At 38.0% G+C, this 23370-nt stretch overlaps 2 protein-coding genes across 3 annotated transcripts in view; both read right to left on the reverse strand.

Annotated features, from left to right (window-relative positions):
- Positions 1–2746: 2746 nt before the first annotated feature.
- atp5pf (ATP synthase peripheral stalk subunit F6) lies at positions 2747–4703 on the reverse strand. The gene is made up of 3 exons (XM_079581762.1): positions 4532–4703; positions 2941–3071; positions 2747–2852 (listed from the first exon to the last, which is right to left on the reverse strand). The coding sequence occupies exons 1-3, from the start codon at positions 4699–4701 to the stop codon at positions 2821–2823; spliced, it is 333 nt and encodes a 110-aa protein (XP_079437888.1). The 5' UTR covers positions 4702–4703; the 3' UTR covers positions 2747–2820.
- Positions 4704–10288: 5585 nt separating this feature from the next.
- Positions 10289–23370, reverse strand: part of jam2a (junctional adhesion molecule 2a) — a 56272-nt gene continuing 43190 nt past the window's right edge. The window contains exons 9-11 of one of the 2 annotated variants that reach the window (XM_079582076.1): positions 16276–16347; positions 14437–14470; positions 10289–10387 (exon numbers count right to left, since the gene is read on the reverse strand). In XM_079582076.1, coding sequence (XP_079438202.1) covers positions 10355–10387; positions 14437–14470; positions 16276–16347 — 139 coding nt within the window. In that variant the 3' untranslated portion in view covers positions 10289–10354. The remainder of the gene's footprint in view (positions 10388–14436; positions 14471–16275; positions 16348–23370) is intronic. The other variant, XM_079582077.1, reaches the window with a different exon arrangement.

Raw genomic sequence — 23370 nt, forward strand, 5'->3', positions numbered from 1 at the left:
ATAAGGATCAAGTGTATTGCAGAGTTTATTACCAACATGGTGGGAAAAACAAACTACTGTGTATAGCTGTATTAAGCAAGGCAGGTCTTAAATTCAAGGGCTTTACAAACGCTTTACTTTTCTCGTCTCTCGCCTTACTTGACATATTGTGCTGAAATTTGGGGTAATAATTATAAAACTACTTTACAACCAATATTCATCCTTCAAAAAAGAGCAATAAGAACAATTTATAACACTGGTGACCGAGACCAATCCACTGTTTATTAAAGAGAAGATTCTAAAACTTCAAGACATGATCACTTTTAAAACTGCTCAGTTAATGTACAAAGCTAAAAATAAGCAACGACCTCTAAAAATTCAGCAGTTGATTTCTGAAAGAGAAGGAAAGTATAATTTAAGGGGCTTGGATCACTTTAAAACTGCCCTTGTTTCTGTGTGTCCGTTTGTGGTCCTAAAATATGGAATAAATTACACGTAGACCTTAAACGATGTCCAAATATCAGACAGTTTAAATATCAATACAAAGAATGGATATTCTCTAAGTATCGGAAGAAAATCTTTGACTTTTCATGTTCAGCTGTAGCAAACCTGATGTTGATTGGTAGTATTCACACTGTAAACGACAACTTGATTTAGATCACAGTGCTCAGATTACTGTTTTAAGGAAGCCTAAAAAGTAAATAGGAAAAGAGACTGACAGTACTTAAAAGGGGTGGGACTAAATAAGTGTTTACTTCCCCCCCCACTCCTTTTCGGAACAGCCTAATCTCAGAGGTGCAAAAGGTAAAACAAAACTGTTTGTACTAAGATGTAAATGTATTGAGCTGCACGTCTGAAACTGAGCTCAAAACGGCCACAATCACGGCAGGTTGTATTTTGAGTTCGTAGGAGTTTGTGTTTTTATGTTTTGTTTATGGTCCGAATAAAAGATTATTCATTCATTGAAAGATCGCTGTCGCTTTGTGGACTCTTGTTCTTTCATTCCAAATAATGTTGTTATGCAATATTTAATGTATTAGGTGTATTTGAGGTCCTAGAAAGGTTTTTATTTGACTTTTACACAAGACAAACCTGGTGCAGCTCAGCAAAGACACTGAGCTTTAATTCTCTGTGCCCTGGACATGTGTTTGCAAGAGACTTGATCCAAGAACCTCAGGGAACAAGACACTTTATAAGTCCTGTGTAAAGCCGTGGGAACCCAGGGTGCTGAGTGCGCTACAGCACCACCTGGTGGATTGTCTATACATTGCAGGCAATATTAAATAAACAGGAAATAAGCAAAGAAATAGCGTTTTGGGGGCGATCATGTCTCTCAGCACAAGCCAAAATATCTTCCCAATTTTTTTTCATATTGTCATTTAATGCCTCTCAGTAGCTCAGTGATTCGAGCTCTTGGTTGTAATTGAGTCGTCTATAATCCAGAAGTTGAGAGTCCGATAACGAGTCTCTCACAGAAAGTAGTAGTGATATAGTGTTGTTTGAGTATCACTACATTTCAATTGGAAAGACTTGAAAACAGCAGGTGGGATTCGAACCCACGACCACAGGGCAGAAGCCTTAACCTCTTAACTCCCGCCTGAACCGAGAGGATCTTTTTCATCACGTCATCACATTTTTTTTCCATCATCTTTTTGTTGGATATTCAACTCATTTTAGTAACTTTTTTTATCACATTTTTGTATTTTTTTTTTCAATTTTCAATCAATCAATCAAAGTTTATTTGTATAGCGCCTTACAACAACACAAGGAAGACCAAAGGCTTCACAGACGGATAAAACAATATTAAAAAATCAATCAATCAAATAAGTGCGATCTAAGTCTTAAAAGCTAGTTTGAAAAGATGAGTCTTCAATCCAGACTTGAAGAGGGACAGTTCTGTGAGAGCACGCAGACTGAGGGGCGGCTGTTCCAACCCTGAAAGAACATTGTGTCATTTTTTTGGTCGTTTTTTCGTACATTTTTCATCAATTTTTCATCATTTTTTCGTCAATTTTTTATCACATTTTTGTAATTTTTTTGTCACATTTTGTCACATGTTTAAATAAAATTCATACATTTTTAATCAAAAATTTCATTCAAAATGTATGACATTTTTTTGTCACATTTTTGTTTTGTTTTTTGTCACATTTGTGTCATTTTCTCGTCAATTTCTTGTGACATTTTTGCCACTTTTTCATCATTGTTTTCATCTCAGTTTTGTTGCTTTTTCACACCTTTTTCCCCAGAAGCTTTTGGACTGGGGTAAAGCCAAACTGGAGAAAATGTGCTCGGTTCAGGTGGGAGTTAAGGGGTTAAAGCCCTGTGCTAGAACCACTGCACCGCATCTGCACACTCTCTCTCACTGTTATGAGTTTATTTTACTTAACAGATGCAGTTCATTTTATTCAGATTAATCACATTTAGGTCTGTTGCTCCGCTCAAGCTTTCAGAATTGGGCGAAGCCAAACTGGAGAAAAACACTTAAAGAGTTCATCAAAATCTCTCGTATAATAATGTTGATCTTTACAGTCCAGGGTTTTTCTCCAGCCTGGTTTCACCTCTCACATTCACATAACATCAGCCTTTAGCTTCTGCTCTTTCCTCAGGGACGCAGACCCTTAAATGCCCCGACTGCTGCAGAGATGAGGGATAACTACGGAGGACGGGGCAGGTCGGTGGCTTTAAGTTCAGAGAAACAGGATGGATCAGTCATTTACTATATTCATACACACACTCGTACCTAAACCTCAAAGAAAACACTGAAATGTGGAGGAACATCACATCGTTTTATTAAATACAACAAATTTGAGACGAGGAATCATTGTGCAACATGGATGGTTTTTACTTGGCCGCCACTTCGTCCAGCTTGGGGTCTGAAAAGGGGAAGAAATAAAACGTTAGTTCAGGGACAAAAAGAACCAGTAATGTCGCACAAAGGCTGAGATGAGACTATTCCCCGACCTGTGAATTTGAAGTTGGGGAAGGCGGTGAAGTCTCCGCCTCCGCCTCCGTAGAGCCGCTGCAGTTTCGTCACTTCATCGTCCATGCTTTTCTGGAAAGCGGGTCCTCCCTCCACGACCCCGCCGGCCGCCCTGAGGAGAACAAGGACTTCAGCACTGCAGGTCGGAGTCGTCCAAGTGTGTTTGGAATATAATGATCTTCACTCAAACTCGGCTGTAAATGGGTCATTATTAACCTCTTAACTCCCGCCTGAACCGAGAGGATCTTTTTCCTCACGTCAGATTTTTTTCCCATCATTTTTTTTGTTGGGTCATTTTTTCGTTGGGTATTCAACTCATCAGATCGTTCTTTTTGTGTGTGGACCAGATCATCTCCAATGAGTGGGTGGTGCCAATCGATCAAGAAGCCACACCCAGTGCGGAACAGACATTTTTCTACAAAAATGCAATAGTTGTGCTTAAGAATAATCTTTATCAAGTCTAAAAGAGCATGAATAGATAGATGGTTTTCCATACAGACAGTTCTGCAGATTAAAAACAAACAAACTTGAACACTATGATGTCAAACTTTGAACAAAGGGGCTACAAAACATCTGCTCTTAGTGATGCTGTAATCGTCCAATATTCTCCACTGTCGACTCAGTGGGTCAGATTTACAATCTGACCCACTTTAAGTGATACTTTTAAGGAGCGCCCCCTGGTGGTTTATGAAAGAGGGAGGAACATCAGAAATAAACTAAAACCACATCAAATCAAGCCATTGTAGCTCCTGTACCTGATAGTGACCACACACAAACATCCCCGTACAGGCACAAACACGTCCATCAGAGGAATCATTTCTCACCAAATCTGTCATTTATCTAAAATCACGTATTGCAGAGCACACAAGTACGAGAAGATGCACAAACCTGGACTATCCTGTGGCAGCTCATACTGTTGATTCAACCATCACATAATCATCACTAACATATACTGGGATTTAACAGGTGAAACTGCCCCTAGAGGTGGAAACTTGGACACTATTGACTCCTCATGGACTAAATATTGACTCTGATCTCAAATACTTCTTGTAATACTGTAGGCTGTATGTATTACAGACTTTTCTATATATTTTACCGTCTTTTGTTCTGCACTGGGCGTGGCCTCTTGATTAAAGGCCACCACCTGCTCTTTGGAGATGATCTAAACCACTGGGCTGCTCCACACACTGTGGTTCTGCACATGAAACTTTTTACTTATGGAGGTACAATTTACACTTTCATACTTTTACTCGAGTAAATCATCAGATACTTTTACATAAGGCCTCATTTACTAGTTATCCAGAGTGCTATGAATATTTTTTAATCCATGCAGTCCTTATATTTGAAGAGTTTAGCGGTGCTAGGCTAGTGCATGTCTATGGTAACTAGTAGCCTGCATTAAAAACCTCTTCTTCCAAATGTTCAGACTGTTTTTAATGCAGGCTACTAGCTACCATAGACATGCACTAGCCTAGCATTAGCCTAGCTCTAGCCTAGCACTAGCACCAATAAAACTCTTCAGAAACCACCAGCACTCTGGAAGACGGGGAAACTCGGCCCTCACTCACTCACTTGCTCTTGGTGTTGTAGTCCCGGATCTTGTCCAGGAACAGCTTCTGGACGGGGTCGAGGTCCCGGGCCTTGTTGAAGACCACGGCGGAGAGGCCGATGTTCCTGCGCAGAGTCAGACCCACGGCGGATCTCAGCAGAGAGGAGAGGTGGAACAACCGGTGCAGCGCCATCCTGTGGAGACGACACAGCCTTACAACGACCAGCTGAATACAAATGATATTCTCAAGTGTATGTGTCATCTAACTACACATGTTACTGCAGTTATGGTGCTGGAAGAAGGTTTATAAATAGTAATAGTAGCAGCAGCAGCAAGAGAAGCTATGACTGAGGTGCCAAATAAAAGTACACACAAAGGTCACAGGAATATTCAACACTATTTCATTAAAAATACGTAAAACAAGATGGCCGTTCAAGACGATAACATGTTACATTTAGGGCTGAATACTCGGTCATCGAATGGTGTATGAACATTTTTATTATCGCATAAAGCTGAAGTGCTGCTGCTTGATGTTGGAGGAAACTTAAAGTGAACGTTTGTAGGAGGCTCTGGATGAGACAGACGGATATTTATGACATTTTAAATTAACAAAACACTACAGAACCTAACTTTAAAAACAGATTTTCATCAAATAAATACACAATCTTCATGTGATTTTTTCTGTACATGAGTCTGTGTTTACTAGAAAACGACTGATCGATCACTAAAGCTGTCGACTGTTTTGTTGTTTCAGTCCTAGTTACAATAAGCCCAAACAAACCAACGCCGCTGACATGTGTGAGTTCAGGACGTGGAGCCTGAACACTGAAGTATGATGAGCCATAACTGTGAACCGTGAGACTAACGGGCACTGGTTTAAAGACTGTGAGGCTCAAGTGACGCTTATTGCAAATATTTATGTTGGCAGGAGCGGACCATAGTGGACCATAGTGGACCATAGTGGACTTGGACTAGATCTGCATTACCATTACCACCCCCCCTTCTGTTGTTCTATCATTATTCATTCATATCTTTAATCTATGTGAACACTATCTCTTTTATTTGATGTTTTTCATTTCTGTATTCACTGCACTATATTTCAAGTACTTATTTACCGATGTATCTCTGTACCCGTTTCCCCCAACATTCCTTTACAACCGTCTTGTTCTTCCATGTTCAATCACACTAGCTCAAGCTACAGAGCTCCTCATACTGTAATAACTGCATTACCGAGGACCCCCAAGTGTATGAAGAACCACACACTACACTCACACACTTGTCTTGTCAACATAAACTTATATTGTATATAAGTAAATGCAAATAAAAATAAAATAAAAAAAGAAGCATCTCTACATATGAATGACCAGTTGTTTCAGTTTCTGTCCATCTCCATTCACAGCCCTGGTTGTAAAAACAGACTCTAAAGCCCGATTCACACGGGATACGCATTATCTAGGGACCCCATATAATAAAACTACTATTTTATGAAACAGCCACCAAAAATTAAAAGTGGTTGTAACCAGTGTTAATTTTGACAACATATTTTAATTTAGTTTTAGATTTAGCCTTTTGACGAAAATGTGATTCCATTTTAGTCTAGTTTTAGTCAAAAAAATATCTTCAATTTTAGTCTAGTTTTAGTCAACTAAAATAGTTAGTAAATTTAGTCGACTTTGCATTGATAATATTCATTATAATCATATTTAATCTTGTTCCTCTGCTTCATGGAGCTGCTCCACATGAACAGAGCTCAGAGCTGATCCTTTGGCAGAGAATTTACATGATCTGAGGCTCTTTCAGACGCTCAATAGAAGTTTGGATGATTTTAGTCTCTCCTTTTCATTTTTATTTAGTCTTATTTTAGTCGACTAAAATATCTGGACATTATAGTCATAGTTTTAGTCTCATGAAAAACGTTTAATTTAGTTTTAGTCAACTTTTAGTCGTCAAAAATATCACTTTGACTGAAATTAAGACTAACACTGGTTGTAACTCAAATGCATTCTCCAAAATGAACCTGCGCTACGACCTAACGTGACCCAACCAAGGACTGTCAACACGAGCCAATGAGACGCTACCTTAGCTTAGCCACATTAGCATTAGCATATTTACGGCTACAAACCACACGAATCAACATTTACGATTAGGATTAAAAACACTTAGAGATATGACAGCACTGCACACAGAGAGTGGGTTAGAGGACGAGCCAATGTCTATTTTTAGGAAAACTAGGTCGGCTAATGCTAACCCGATCTGTGTCATTAAGAACACAGACTAGCATTAGCATTAGCTTTAGCTGACCGCTCTCAAACAAACTTTAACTGCAAACATAACACTTCTACAGCGGTGTTGTGGCCACGGTGGATCTGCGTGAGCGTCATGTTAAAGATAAACGAAATGCCAGAAGAAAATAACATGTTTTTGTGGTTTAAATAAAGAAACTCGCGCTCACCTTGGGTTTGACACAGCTATACAGAGATTCCAAATGAGGACGCCGCGAGGAGGATTGTAGGAGAGTGACGTAAGCACGCTCTGTACGTAAAAGCCAGGCGTTGTAAAAGCTTCTTGGGGGGGAAAAAAGTGGCAAAAACGAGAAGAAAATGAAACAAAAACTAAAAAAAAAAAAAAAAAAAAAAGCAACAAAAAAGTGGTAAAAAGTAGATTAAAAAAAACAAACTTAAAAAAATAATAAAAATAAAAAATAATGTACATATCCTGTAATTTTTTGGTATTTTTTTGTCAAATTTTTATCACATTTCTGTCATTTTTTGGTCCATTTTTTGTCATTTTTTGTCACATTTTTAACATTTTTAATCAAATTTTTGTCATTTTTTTGTAACATTTTGGTCATTTTTTTTGTCAAATTTTTATCACATTTTTGTCATATTTTTGTATTTTTTTGGTCACATTTTGTAAAATTTTTGTCATTTTTTTGTCAATTTATTGTGACATTTTTTATCAAATTTTTGTCATATTTTCGTCACATTTTGTCACATTTTTAGCCAATTTCTTGTGACATTTTTGCCACTTTTTCATCAATTTTTCGTCACTTTTTTGTCAATGTTTTCTCACTTTTTTGTCACATTTCCATCATTGTTTCCGTCTCAGTTTTGTTGCTATTTTCGCACCTTTTTCCCAGAAGCTTTTGGATTGGGGTAAAGCCAAACTGGAGAAAATGTGCTCGGTTCAGGTGGGAGTTAAGGGGTTAAATATTGCCATACACTTTTACCACACACTGACAAATGGATATAAGGACAAAACAAAATGTAGGTAATGTAAAATCATGAATAAGGCTTTTAAATCTCCCCGTGTCAACTTCCCTGTCACTGATTATTTATAGCATCACTCTGAAATATTAGATGAAGATCTGTGCTGTTGTTGTGATGTGCCCGGCTGTCCGTCAGGGAAGAGGAAGGAAGGAAGGAAGCCGGTCTGAAAGATTTATGGAGATTTGCTCGGGCCAATGTTTTCCCCTTTGAGGGAATACTCAGAATAAATGTGATGCGCCCGAGAAGGTACGAAAACAAGAGTGAATTATTTATGTGAAGGAATTGCATGGGTTAAGGTAAGATTGGGTTGAGATGAGGTTTTTGTGCGAGATCATGTGGAAGAAGTTCTACATTTTAACCTCTTACCACCCGCCTAAACCGAATGCATGCTGTCCTCTTTGGCTATAGGCCTGTGTAACACCTCATTTGAAAGCTAAGACCCACAAAACTGATCTTTTTCCTTGCATTGTTGCTGTGTTGTGTCACCTTTTTATGTTTTTTTTTTTCACATTTTGGTTGAATATTTGTCACATTTTTGTTCAGTTTTTGTCATATTTTTGTTGAATATTTGTCACATTTTTGTTAAATATTTGTCACATTTTTGTTGAATATTTGTCACATCTTTGTTGAATTTTTGTCACATTTTTGTTCAGTTTTTGTCATATTTTTGTTGAATATTTGTCACATTTTTGTTGAATATTTGTCACATTTTTGTTGAATATTTGTCACATCTTTGTTGAATTTTTGTCACATTTTTGTTGAGTTTTTGTCACATTTTTGTTGAATATTTGTCACATTTTTGTTGAATTTTTGTCACATTTTTGTTCAGTTTTTGTCATATTTTTGTTGAATATTTGTCACATTTTTGTTGAGTTTTTGTCACATTTTTGTTGCGTTTACATCCTTGTTTTCTTCTCATTTCTTTGTGGCTGTTTTGGTGCTTTTTTCCCTAAGAAGCTTTTTGATTAGGGTGACGCCAAACTGGAGAAAATGTGCTTGGTTCAGGTGGGATTTAAGGGGTTAAAACTTAGGCAGAAGGAAAGAGGAACTAATGAATAAGATGGTGCTTTTATTTTGGTGTGCATGATCGAAACAGGAAGTCATATTGCTGCTTCACTGAAATAAAATGATGATTATCCAACTGATGTTTTCCTACTAAATAAGTTATATTTTCTAGAACATTAAAGCATATACACCTTTTTTGTTTTTGGTCCAGACCTGGTTTAGCCCTGGATGGAAAAACTCAAAAACCCCTGGGGAGAAAAAGAAACCTTGGGGAGAACCAGAGAGGGAGAGATCCGCTCCCAGGGCCGACGGGAGTCCGCAGGCGGGGCCCAGATCGCAGAACGTCCAGTCCTCCTTGGAGCTTCAGTTCTTCTCATCCAGCCCTGGTTTGAAAATACTAAAAATGTTGTCAAATACTTTTTACTTCTCAAGTATCTTTGCGATTACATTTTAATCTGACACTTTTTCATCAATTAATTAACAGACGAAACACTTAAAATGTGTGTATTTCATTATATTCTTGTAATGTTGCAAGTACCTGCTGAACTAATCGATGAGGCGAGCTGTGTGCTTTTACTTTGGCGTGCTGGATCGAAACAGGAAGTCACGTCTTGGGCGGCGTTGTTATGATATGAAGTCTTGCACAAGAGTCAATTTTAGTGAAGAAATGTTGGGCAGAAGAGTTCTTTTTATTTGCGTCTTTCAGCTACTGACAGGAAGTGACATAGAGGAAGGTAACGGCATCTCCCATTGACTCAACATGGTCGGCACGGCAACAGGTTAAAACTGTTGCCGTGCCGACCATGCGAATGTTCCACTTTTACTTTAACTTCAGATAAAAAAAATGTAGTGAAGTAAAAGTACAGATAGCTGCTCAGAAATGTAATGAAGTATGAGTAAAAAGTAGTCATCATAAAAAGTGAAGTAAAAAACCCTCAAATTTGTACTTTTTGCCAGATCTTTGCCTAAAACAAACCTCACAGTCTTTAGTACAAAACCATTTATTATTGTTACACTTTTCAAATACATTTCTATACAAGTCATCCACACTGAAAAAACTCACACGCTTTTTGATAAAACACGGACAAAAAAGTGGCACCGAAAAGTCACCGTCGAAGACACGAAATTAAGGCAAGATTTTCCACCGTTTTCTTACAAAAAACAATATCGATAATTATCACAAATGAATCCGAAAAGGCACGAGGTATACGTAGAAAAAGTTGATATACCATGCAGGCACGTTGTATAGGACGGAACGGGGTCAAAGTATTATTGAAGTACTGCAGTAGTAGAGTATGGCTTTTAAGTATTCGCAGAAAGCATCGAAATCAACTCTTTGGTACAGGGGGAAAAAAACAAAAACTTGAACACTGTCGGCCTGCGTTGAAAGGGAATCGAACCACCAGGGGGCAGCACAGCGCCTTGGAAGCATAGAGCAATAAAAAAAAAGAGGAGCGTTTATAGAAAAAAAACAAGACCAAAAGTTTTGATACAGTTTTGGACGTGTCGGAAGATAGTCAAAAATAGATTTTGGAAATCGTTGGCACTGGAGAGACGGGGAGTCAGAGCGTCTCATAGCATGAAGGACTGGGTGTGTTTGAAGTCCTGCAAAGACACAAATACAATAAATATAAAAAACATGTGAAGAAGAAACTGCACAGATTCACAAAACAGCTTCAGAAAAGAGAAATGTCAGTTTTCATGTAGAAAGAAGCGTTTTAGGGGTAAATTGAATGAATTACAAGATCTAACAGGCAAGACTGAAGTCAAGCTTTCGTCCATATGCCAAGATACACTTGATCTGCTTCTGATGGTTAAAAACCCCAAAATCACAAAAAATAAAAGACTGTTTGAAACTTATCTGGAGCAATTTGTTATTTATGTTCATAAAATCTAATTTGAAAATGTCATGTGGAAATGGTAGGTCCCATAGTGAGCTTGTTTCAATAGGACGCATATTTCAAAAAAGGCATATTTTCAACAGTTATTTCTTAAAAACTAGAACTCCTATCCACCTTCTTTTTCCACATATTGAATATTTTTAGTATTGTCTTTATGATTGTAAAATGTGAAGTCTGTGGCCTTTACACTTTTTGAAATAACTGGAGTCAAAAATGTCTGTAGAGGCTAAAATGTCCATTTTTTCCACAAACTTCCCCGCTTTAGGAGCCAATTTCTCATTAACTGCAGGGAGTCTGCGTGTGGAAATTTTTGTGGAAGAAGTTTAACTATTGTACTTGATAAAAAGCAAAATAAAAAGTATTTCCTATTTCCTGGAACAAAAGTCATGTTCTAAGCCCTTTCTGAGAGCTAGCCGATGGCCTAGTAAAAAATGAACAAAATTGGCAATATTTTCAGCGAGTATGTGAATAATGAGTGGAGCTCAGACATATTAGGATATTTTGTTTACTTTTGAATAAACTAGCTTGTACAGAAAGAAATCTGGCTACTTTCACGTTATTTTTTGGGGGTTCACAGCTCAATAAAAAAAAAATTAGATACCGGTACTTTTAACGATACTTGGTTTTCGATACCTGACGAATTTTTCCCCCATTATTTTCCCCAAATTTTCCATTTTTCCCAGTTTTTTTTTATTATAGATAATTAATTAAAGGCTGCGGCACAATGGCTCAATTATTGAAGCGATACGTGGCTTAAACAAAACCTTAAACGTGGGCAAAAGTTCAGGTCTAATCACCATCTTCCTACTTTTGTTGTATTTTAGTCCCTTTTTTTGTTCTGTTTAATGTTTTTAAGACTTGTTTTCCACCATTTTTTTCTCATTATTTTCCCCAAATTTTCCATATTTTTTCCTAAATTTCCCTCCATTTTTCTGTGCTTTTTTTCCAAATTTTCTCAACAATTTATAACTTTTTTTTCTTCTTGTTTTTCACCCAAATTTCCCCCATTTTCCCCCACTTTAATAAAAAAAAAAAATCCAACTTCAAATACTGTGTAAGTGGCGCTAGCCCGCAGTTAGCTTTCCCCGCTAGCCTGTTAGCTTCTTCTTTGTGATTCCATTAGTGTGTATTGGGGCCTCCGGGTCGGAGCAGGGAAAGTTTCTGTCCAGAGACACCAGGGGGAGATGAAAGACCCTCCAATCATCCCTTTAACACTTGCATTACCCCAGAGGGACGACGGAAAGGATTTATTAAGGCCGTTTACTTTAACCCAAGTAAATAACCTGTGTCTGTGTCGACTTGTGTTCTGAAAAACTGGCCTGTGTTTTGTTTCTTCCAGGACTCAGTTGAATCATTTGAAGGTCAGAAATCGAATCGTGGCCGAGGCTAACGTGGTTACAGTGCTCTAAACGCGGCCGTGTACAGTAAGTGGTGCTGCGTTCATGCTCGCCGTAAAACTCAGAATAATACATGACAGATATGGGGGAAACTCGATTCCAGAGGCGCCCGGGGCAGCGTGAGCGAGGAAACGAAAGGGAGGGAAACGGAGTAATTGTAATTTTATGATTCCATATGATCAAATGAAAAAGCTCGCTAAATATTTTATAGATATATTATAGATAATTAATTAAAGGCTGCGGCACAATGGGCTCAGTTATTGAAGCGATACGTGGCTTAACCTCTTACCACCCGGCAAAACCTAATGCATTCTCTCCACTTTGCCATCGTCGTCACTTTTGATTTCTCTTATGTGTTTTTGTCACTTTTTTATTACTTTTCAGCTGGATTTTTGTCACTTTTTTTCTGGATTTTTGTCACTTTTTTTTCTGGATTTTTGTCTTTTTTTGCTGGATTTTTTTTATTTTTTCTGCTGGATTTTTGTCTTTTTTTTTCTGGATTTTTGTCTTTTTTCTGCTGGATTTTTGTCATTTTTTTTGTCTTTTTGTCATTTTTTTGCTGGATTTTTGTCCCTTTTTTTCTGAATTTTTGTCACTTTTTTTTCTGGATTTTTGTCTTTTTTCTGCTGGATTTTTATCTTTTTTTTTGTCTTTTTGTCATTTTTTTGCTGGATTTTTGTCTTTTTTCTGCTGGATTTTTGTCTTTTTTCTGCTGGATTTTTATCTTTTTTTTTTGTCTTTTTGTCATTTTTTTGCTGGATTTTTGTCATTTTTTTTGCTGGATTTTTGTCTTTTTTTTGCTGGATTTTTGTCTTTTTTCTGCTGGATTTTTGTCTTTTTTCTGCTGGATTTTTGTCATTTTTTTGCTGGATTTTTATCTTTTTTCTGCTTTTAGATTTGGAGAATTTGGAGAAAACATGTTCAGGTGGGAGTTAAGAGGTTAAACAAAACCTTAAACGTGCTAAAGCTCAGTTTTAATCACCATCATCCTACTTTTGTTGTATTTTAGCCCCTATTTTTCTTCTGTTTAATGTTTTTAAGACTTGTTTGACACAATTTGATGAAAATGTAATCGAGTGGCGTCTATGAAGAAGCCCATTTTCTATCAATAATAATAAAAAAATGGGGGTGGGGCCCATGTGAAACCTTCTGGCCCCGGGCCCTGAAAAGCCTGTTGACGGCCCTGGTGACCCTTAACCTCTTAACTCCCGCCTGAACCGAGAGGATCTTCTTCCTCACATCATCAGATTTTTTTTTCCATCACTTTTTTGTTGGGTATTCAACTCATTTTTGTCATTTTTTTGTCATTTTTTTTGTCACATTTTTGTCATTTTTTGGTCATTTTTTTGTCAAATTCTTGTGACATTTTTGCCACTTTTTCATCAATTTTTCATCAATTTTTCGTCACTTTTTTGTCATTTTTTGTCATTTTTTTAATCAAATTTGTTTTCATTTTTTGTCATTTTTGTCACATTTTTGTCATTTTTTTGTCACGTTTTTTGACATTTTTTTGGTCATTTTTTGGTCACATTTCTGTAATTTTTTTAATCAATTTTTTTTCCATTTTTTGTCACATTTTTTTTAATTTTTTTGTTACATTTTTGTCACATTTTTGTCATTTTTTGTCACATTTTTGTCATTTTTTTGTCACATTTTTTGACATTTTTTTTGGTCATTTTTTGGTCATATTCTTGTCACATTTTTGTAATTTTTTGTCACATTTGTGTCATTTTTTTGTCATTTTTTGTCAAATTTTTTGTCACATTTCCATCATTGTTTTTGTCTCAGTTTTGTTGCTATTTTCACAGCTTTTTTCCAGAAGCTTTTGGACTGGGGTAAAGCCAAACTGGAGAAAAAGGTGCTCGTTTCAGGTGGGAGTTAAGGGGTTAAAACTACAAGTCAAAATGTGAGTTAAAGTACAAGTATTTTCGATTAAGTAACCAAGCTCGGAAACACTTTATCCTCTTAACCCCCGCCATATGATATATTATTACTACTTCTTCTGATTCTACACCTCCTCCACTGAAACCCCCGCTCTGCTGACTAAACAGACCTCTTCATATATACGAGAATAACATTTTTAATAATTAATGCCGGAGCCACGTGGCGTATTTCAGCCGAGGCCCTTTCAAAATAAAAGCCTCTTCCTGTCTTTCTCCCTGGATAAGTGAAACCCTAGAGGTGTCTGTGTCAATCCAATATGAAGTCAGCACAGCGAGTGACATTCAATCCGCCTCAGTCATCTTTTTGCCAGCGTTCGGCTCCGAAAAGGTCGAGTCAAGGTGGAAAAACAGGCACAAAATAAATAAATAAATAAAGAGAGAGAGAGAGTGAGAGAGAGTGAGAGAGTGAGTACCTCCTGGGGCGGCGGGATGTAGTTGACGTTCGATCTGGAAAAGAAGAGAGAGGGAAGGAGAGGGAGAGGGGGAGGAAAGAGGACAAAATATTGTGAGCGTACGAAAATGTAACTGGAAGCGCTTTCCTGAGTCATAACTTTATTAATAATGCACAAAAAGCCGCTCCCCTTCGGCTGAAACGGGAGAGTCAGATTTGAGTGACTCGGCCCGGGACACGTGAGTTAATAATAAGGCCGTGTTTACGTCAAACTCTGGATCAGCTCAGAAGGTTTTCTACACGAGGATTCACACACGTTTAGATCTGGTTCTGACCTCATTTAATCCTGGTTTGAGTCTGGATATTTGTAAGAGTTGTGGGATCAGTTGAGGCTTTCCAGGATGTAAACAAACACCACCTTGTGACATCATCGCGTGGGACTCGGGCTCGTAAACTATCTTTACATACGAGTTTTGATGCTGTTGGTCCAGGGACAGCGTTAAAGGAACTGACTTGGATGTTTCAGCAAAAATATATTTTTTTCCTCTGTTTTTGCCCAATTTTTTTTACAATTTTTTTTCTTATTTTCCTAATTTTTATCGATTTTCCCGATTTCCTCTCTTTTTCCCCCCAATTTTTCCCATATTTCTGTCCATATTTTTTCCCTCATTTTTTCCTCCATTTTTTTCTCATTTTTATTACTAATATTTTCCCTATTTTCTATTTTTTTTTCCAGAACTTTTGCCATATTTTTTTTCTCATGTTTTCCCTAATATTTTCCCTATTTTCTTCAATTTTTCCCACATTTTTGTCCAATTTTTTTTCTAATTTTCCTAATTTTTCCCTCCATTTTCCCCCTCATTTTTATTACTAATATTTTCCCTATTTTCTAAAATTTTCCCAATTTTTGCAACATTTTTTACACATTTTTTTCTTATTAATATCTTTTTTCCCCCCCAATTTTTGTCAAATTTTTGTTCTTATTTTCTACATTTTCCCCCAATTTTTTGCCACATTTTTGTCCACATTATTCCCAATTTTTTATACATTTCTTGACATTGGATAGTTCAGGCATCAGTATCTAAAACCACGAGGAGGAGACAGATACAAGACGACATGGGGCCAGATCTTGTGCTTTGCTCCTTCACCACTTATGAGAGGGCGTCACAAGAGGCGGTGACTGCACTGATGGTCAAACTAAAAACTTTATTCACCCCATAGTGAGCTAAACAAAGTCTCGAGCGGGAAAGAGCTAATACGAAACAAAACAAACGCACATGTTCAGCCCCCACAACCTCTCTCCTGGCCACAGACACAAGATCAGACCCTCTCTCCCCTAAAACTTCAAACGGCTGAATGAATGAATGAAGCATCAGCTCTAAAACAGCCAAAAAACATCTGTATTGATTTTCTGAGCATCAAAAGTCATGAAATACGTGGCTTCCGACACAATATGTATAATAACTGATCTCAAAAATCACTTTAATAACTCACTTCCTTGTTCTAAGTCAGTGGCGTTGACGGCACATGCTCACAGCGCCACCTACTGTCCTGGAGTGTCTTAGAAAACCAACCAAACTCATGGACAAACTGACTTTTCACTTCAGAGCCTTCATGAAGCAGGAAGTATTATATCAATCCTTCAAATGTAGTGGAGAAGAAGAAAGTTCTCGTACAGGATGTGGATTTACTTCTTTTTCTTATCGTACAAACCCTCGACAGACAGAAAGTGAACTGAAGGAAACCTCTGCAGCTTCGATATCAAGTCATGCGCACAAATCAGGGCTAGCTCCAGTTTGAGTCCATCCCCTCTCGCCCCCCCCCTCGTCTCGTCCCCCCCCCCTCGTCCCCTCTCACTCACATGTCTTCGGGCCGGTGCAGGGCTTGGCTGCTGATGTGCGACGCTTCGTGACTCTCCGTTATCCAGAACGACCTGTAGGGGGGGCAGTGATGCGGTTGCTTTCTTTACATCTCCGGCTTTTCCAACTAATTTGGGTCAAAAGTCCGGGTCGGCCCTCGCGCACACGACATGCTCCCGGGCTCCGGCGGAAATGGAGGTGTTTTTTTCTTTTCTTTCTCATATCTCAAACGCTCAAAGACATGCATCAGTTTCTGCCTCCGTGAGCAAAGAGGGGCAACATGCAGCGACCACACACACACCAGCGAGACGGGACGGGCTCGGTCCATGTTAACTCCAACGTTAGCCTGTTTTTACTCAACTTTAGTGTCAGTAAATGATCAGAATGTTGGACAATAATATGAGTAATCCACATTTATTTACTCAGGGGAAAGAATCTGCTCATAAGACGCTGTGGAGATGTCAATAAAAAACCTTTGCTGTCGATCACTGACTTCTAGATGAATGAATATGAGAATAATTGTATGTTTCCATTGAAAAAAAAAGGGCGTTTATGCCTAAAATGCCCAAGATTCTCCATATTTAGGCCAACAAAATCTCAATAATGGATCGAGCCAAGTTAATGTCTATGGTTTCATTTTGTTGACATATTAGTTACAAAGAGGGGATTTTGGATCTTGTTTATTAGTGGAAAAATCCTAATCCTAATAAAATCCCTCTGAAAAAAACTTCAGTCCATTGTTCAGTCCAAAGCTGGTGGAGATATTATCGCACCAGTGAGAGAAAATATACAATTTCCCAAACAAATCTGTGGAGAAACCTTGAATCAGTGCATGATTCAACATGTCATTGAGGAGATTGGGGATTGTTTTGTTTCCAGGTTAAAGAGCAATTTGGCCCAAAACCTAAAGTAGTAGTCAATAGAGCAAGAAAAATAAGGATGAAAACCCGACAAAACAGTGACAAGAACGTGCGGGAAAAGCAACAATGACACAACAAAAAAGTGACAAAAGAGTGACAAAAGAGAGGCAGAAAAAGAAAAAACGCTTCAAAAATGCTACAAAAATGCGGCGCTTGATTCATTTTGAACTTCACAGCAGTCTGGGGACCATGGCCGAAATTATGATATGCTTCCATATTTGTCACATAGCCTAAAAGATGCAAGTTAGCCATTTTATACTCACTACTGCCACCTCAGGTCATACGTGTAACTGCAGCTTCTATATTAAGCTCATGCATGACGGCACTTCAGACCCAAACAAACAACTTTAGTTGCGGTGAACAGGTCTGAGCTCATTCTTAGGACATGGCTGGAACATGTAGAGGGAGGAAAATACATAATATTAACATTTTAAACTCCGTATAGTCCCTTTAAATGTGAAAAAATCTGCAAAAATAATAATTGGTCTGTGACGTTGTAGTTTTCCCCTCTTTTCCCTTTTAATTATCTGACAGTTTGATTGTGACAACCCACTACCTTTGACTTCTGCTATAAAAATGCAGCTACCGTTTTTTTTAAGGTTCCTATAACTGTATTATTTGCTGTATAACTTAGTTTGACTATTTTCCTGGAGTCTTGATTGTTTTTTCTTTTTTCTTTGGCTTTTTCTTTTGGTCCTTTGGTTTCTTGATCATACCTGCCACTGGTCTGATGCTTGGTGCTTTTGCCATATTTTTTTTTGCTGTTAAGTAAAGTTAAACAGTGGCTCAAACATGAATCAAACTTGTGGACACAACAGAAGTTTATAATATTTTATTGCAAACCTTTTCTAAATTGTATTATTTGTAATGATTTATGTAAATGCTACTATTTTATGTCTTAGGGACCAGGTCTGCGAATTAGCTTTTAGCTATACGGCCTATGAACATGGCATCGGTCATTGTAGCAATGCTCCTTGTTCTGTCCCTATCAAATAAACATATCAATAAATAAATTCAGGCTAGAAATTAGATATTGAAAAATCCCTCTCAAAAACCTTCAAAATGTTGTTAAAGTACAACAACAATTTTGGAGTCTGTAGGAAAGTGGAATGAAAACCTAATTTCGAGAAAACGGTCCTAAAGTTTCTGTAACGTCTGCACATGTGTTTATTCCTCCCGTCTTTAGCCGCTGCTGTCTCCCACAAAGAAAACGACCGTATTTGGATTATAGTATCGTCTAAGTCACAGCCTTTCGTGCTCCACGTGGATACCAAACACGTCAGTATTTGTGAATGATTGGAGGGATTTCCTGGAAAACTCTGAAGCGATACTCGACAAAACGTCACAAAACTCACATCGTAAAGGGAGAGTTTGATCTATTTAATCTGTAACAAACTTTAGTGCGTAGTAAATAAAGGATGTCGTTGAGTAAAAGCCTCCAGATAAGAAGTGACAGTCATTATTACACTTTTTAATCAATTCCTTCCTGGGATCTTAAATTAAACTCTCATCTTTTCCCGACACCCTGACGTTTATATTAGCTGCAATTTAGCCGTCACGTTTGAGGAAGCCATTGTCGGAGAGCGAGTGCCCGTCCCTGCCTGCCATGTTTAACCGTGCGGCGGCGGCTTCGGGAAAAAGAGAATCTCGTGGCATTGTCTTTGAGGCGGGAGAAGGAGAGGAGGAGGAGAAAGAAAGAAAGGCCCGGCTAAAAATAGTTCCGATCGAGAGGAGACTTTCAGCCCAGACGAGGCTTTGAAGGAGAGATGCGAGCGCTAACAAGGCGGTAATCAAATAACGCCGTCTCCATGTCCTTCTATGCACTGGCGGCGAGGAAGGAGTGAGCGAGGAGGGGATTAGGACAGAAATAAAGCACCAAATCCAGTCAATTAATCAAAATCAGAATCTCAACTTCGCTCAGTATCAATAATAGTCATGATGTTGAGTTTACAGACAATTCTATGGAAGTTACAGCGACTAGTTTGGGAGTTTTACGGAGGAAAACAATGGAAGATTTATTCATTATACTATGTAGGGAATTAAGGGATTACGCATTAATATATACATTTATTTTCAGCAGAAGATTTTGCAGCTTTTTGTTGGTTTCTTGACACAAGTTTTGCAAATCTTCTAAACAATAATGACTTGACAACAACGCCACCCACCGCCATATTACTGGAGAACGTTTCTAATGCAAATCAAACTAACTAATTAAGCAACTAACTCATCTTTAGCCCCATTTGTGTTTCAAAAGCCCCTCGAGCGGGTTTTAATTGCCCAACAGGAGGCGCTGTAGGGCTACAGTCATGCCTGTTAATGCAGAACTAGAACTACTTCATCCTTTTTGTCAAGTTTTATATGAATTTCAAGTCTATGCTCATCCGTGCTGAAGACTCATGAGGGAAAGCAGAGGGTTTTACAATCGCACAATGGAGATCATTTATTTCTCTCAATCTTGGCTGTAAATACTGTTTAAGTGGCGCTAGCTCACAGTTAGCTTTGCCCGTTAGCCTGTTAGCTTCTTCTCAGTGATTCCATTAGTGTGTATTGGTGACTCCTACACGGTGGCAGCGAAGAAGCAATTGTTCTAATCATCCCATTAACACTTGTATCACCCCCAGAGGGACTAAAGAAAGGATTTATTAAGGTAAACAAGTTACGCAGTTCTTCTTTAAGGCTGGTGGTATTTGCTCCAGTGCATTCTCCCTTGTCTACATCATAACGGTAGCTGTGTGGCTCCAGGCTCCAGACCCAGGGCTGACGTGGTCTTGGGCTGGATCACTCTGGACCCTGCTTTGGGAGCGGGGCAGTTTAGATAAATGCCCTCAGGCCGGCGTTTATACTTGCCTGTGAGCCGAACAAATCGTTATTCAAACTCATTTATCCCTCTGCGATAAGCTTTTGAAAGAGTTTCTGTTTTTAAAAAAGGCAATTTGGTTCAATGATGCAATTATGAACTTTTAGAGATAGATATCGATCAGTTTCTGCCGACTTCGAGTCCACGGAAAGCCGCGTTATCCGCCATTATGGTGCTGCCTGTCCTGCGTTACCATGGAGATCACTTTTTAATGAACCGATATCATAATGAATCTTTCCTCCACATCATCCAGCCCTAACTAACTGAACACGGACAAGACGCCTAAAACAGGGCTTTAATAATATGTGGAAACAGGAGAAAACTGGGGTCTAGAAACAGATAAAAACACTTTAGTCTTTGAAGGAGAGACGTTCGCGCTAACGAGACGCTAATCAAGTGGCCGTGTTTGACTGGAGGCGATAAGTGTTTCTGAGAAGGAACTGGTGGAAACTGGAGACGGCAACGGCGTTAATGAAAGGAAGTACATGAAGACTACGTTTGGACTAAAGCCAGGGCTCAACAAGAACTCAAAAAAGGAATATTTAAGGATCTGTGCTTAACTTGAGCAGTATTTTTGTTGAGAACTTATTACTCTAACTCCACTACATTTAACCTCTTAACTCCCACCTGAACGGATCCCATTTTCTCCAGTTTGGCTTTACCCTAATCAAAAAGCCACAAAAAATGAGAAGAAAACAAGGATGTAAACGCAACAAAAAAGTGACAAAAATTCAACAAAAATTCAGCAAAAATGTGACAAAAACTCAACAAAAAGTGACAAAAATTCAACAAAAATGTGACAAAAATGTGACAAAAAATCAACTAAAATGTGACAAAAACTCAACAAAAATGTGACAAAAATGTGACAAAAATGTGACAAAAACTCAACAAAAAGTGACAAAAATTCAACAAAAATGTGACAAAAATGTGACAAAAAATCAACTAAAATGTGACAAAAACTCAACAAAAATGTGACAAAACTGTGACAAAAATTCAACAAAAATGTGACAAAAATTCAACAAAAATTCAACAAAAAGTGACAAAAATTCAACAAAAATGTCACAACAATGGAAAAAAAGAAAAAAAAAAACATACAAGAGGTGACACAACACAGCAACAACGCGAGGAAAAAGATCAGTTTTGTGGGTCTTAGCTTTCAAATGAGGTGTTACACAGGCCTATATAATAGAATGCATTTGGTTTAGGCAGGTGGTAAGAGGTTAAAAGATCAATATAATACTTTCCTCTCCACTACATTTCTAAAAAGGCTCCAAACTAAAAAGTGAATTTGTCCATGTGTTTTATAAACTCCAGACCTGTGGGTGTTTGACAACAGCTGGAAACATTTGCATCAGTCATAATTTGCGATGTTTCGTGGCTAATGCTAACGGCTATGGGAATAATACATTGAGCAGCATGTTTTTTTAACTCATTAATCGTCCGTGAGAGTAAATACTACGCTGACAGAAAAGACAAAGGGACAGAGGGATATTGTTCATCCAATCACACAATGGAGATCAGTTTTTTCACTCAAACTTGGCTGGAAATACTGTGCCGCTAGCTCGCAGCAAGCTTTGCCCGTTAGCCTGTTAGCTTCTTCTTTGTGATTCCATTAGTGTGTATTGGTGACTCCCCCTATCCCATTAACACTTGTATTAACCCCAGAGAGAAAGGATTTATTAAAGCAGTACTAAGTAACTTGTTTACCATAATAAACACACTAATAAAATCACAAAGAAGAAGCTAACAGGCTAACGGGCAAAGCCAACTTTTCTGTTACTTAGCACTGCTTTAAGGTAAACAAGTGACTTAGTTCTCCTTTAACGCAATTATTGCTTAAGGTTGTACCAAGCTTTCTTTAGTTTTGCCATTTTTGTGATGTTTAAAGTTTCACTTCCTTATTGGACAGGAAGTGAGGCAAACATTTGGAATCTGTTGCCGTGCCGACCATGTTTGTCAATGGGAAATGAGTCAAACTGGAATTTTACCTCAGTCTATGTCCCTTAATGTCAGCAGCTTAAAAAAATCGAATAAAATTAACTTTCCTGCCCAACGTTTCTTCATGAAAATCGCTGCTTCACTAAAATAAAATGATAATTATTATGTACGACAGATGTTTTCCGTTTGGGACTGAACCGGGACTAAACTAGCTTTCAATATGAGCTCCTCAAAAATAAGTAACACAAACATGGAAAATGGCAAAGTAAATTAGGCTAAAACTCATGAGGAATAAACTCGCACTGACATCAAACACCAAAGCTCATTTATCCAGCCCGATCTCGTCACCTCTTTATCCGATAATCCGCTGCGTATCTAAAGCCCGGATCGCTCCGTGAGTCCCACCGCAAATATTTCCCTTTCTGTTGATTGGCCTCGGCTAATTACGGCCTAATTACTCTCTCCTCCCAGAGCGATGAAGATAAAGCGTCTGGCGAAGGCAGGCAGACGGCGGGCGGAGGAACTGCGTGTTTAGCTAACGATAATGTTCATCACGATTGAGCCTCGGCACAATTATCCAAAAACTAAAGGAATACAGAAAGTAGCAGCACAAGTGGAATCACACACAGTAAGAACATCCGGGTACACAGCCAAAAACTTCACTTTATCTGAAATAAACTGTTTAAGCTCTTAACTCCCGCCTGAACTGAGAGCATTTTCTCCAGTTCAGCTTTACCCAAATCCTGTAGGCCAGTGTAACGCCTCATTTGAAAGCTAAGATCTACAAAACTCATCTAAATGGATCTTTTTCCTCACGTCATCAGGTTGTTTTTCCATAATTTTTTTTTGTATTCAAGTCATTTTTGTAACTTTTTCGTCATTTTTTTTCATCATTTTTTTTTTTCACTTTTTGTCAGATTTTTTTCATTTTTTCGTCATTTTTTTTGGTCAATTTTTTGTCAGATTTTTGTAATTTTTTGGTCAAATTTTAATAAATTTTTTGTCATTTTTTCGCCATTTTTTGGTCAATGTTTTCTCACTTTTTGTCACATTTCCATCATTGTTTTCGTCTCAGTTTTGTTGCTATTTTCACACATTTTTTCCAGAAGCTTTTGGACTGGGGTAAAGCCAAACTGGAGAAAATGTGCTCGGTTCAGGTGGGAGTTAAGGGGTTAAAACATATATATATCTCCAGAAATCAACAACACTCTGGATAACTAGGAAATGGGGCCCTATGTGTATTAATTTATAACTGTCGAATAAATGTAAAATGTTCCATGTAATAAATGATAAGCAACAGTGATTCGTTTACAGGTCTGACGTAATGCACTATATAAAAAGTCTCCTGGTGACTGAGAGACGGAGTTTAAATGTTTGAAACT

This window comes from Gobius niger, assembly GCF_951799975.1.
Source record: "Gobius niger genome assembly, chromosome: 23".
Lineage (NCBI taxonomy): Eukaryota > Metazoa > Chordata > Actinopteri > Gobiiformes > Gobiidae > Gobius > Gobius niger.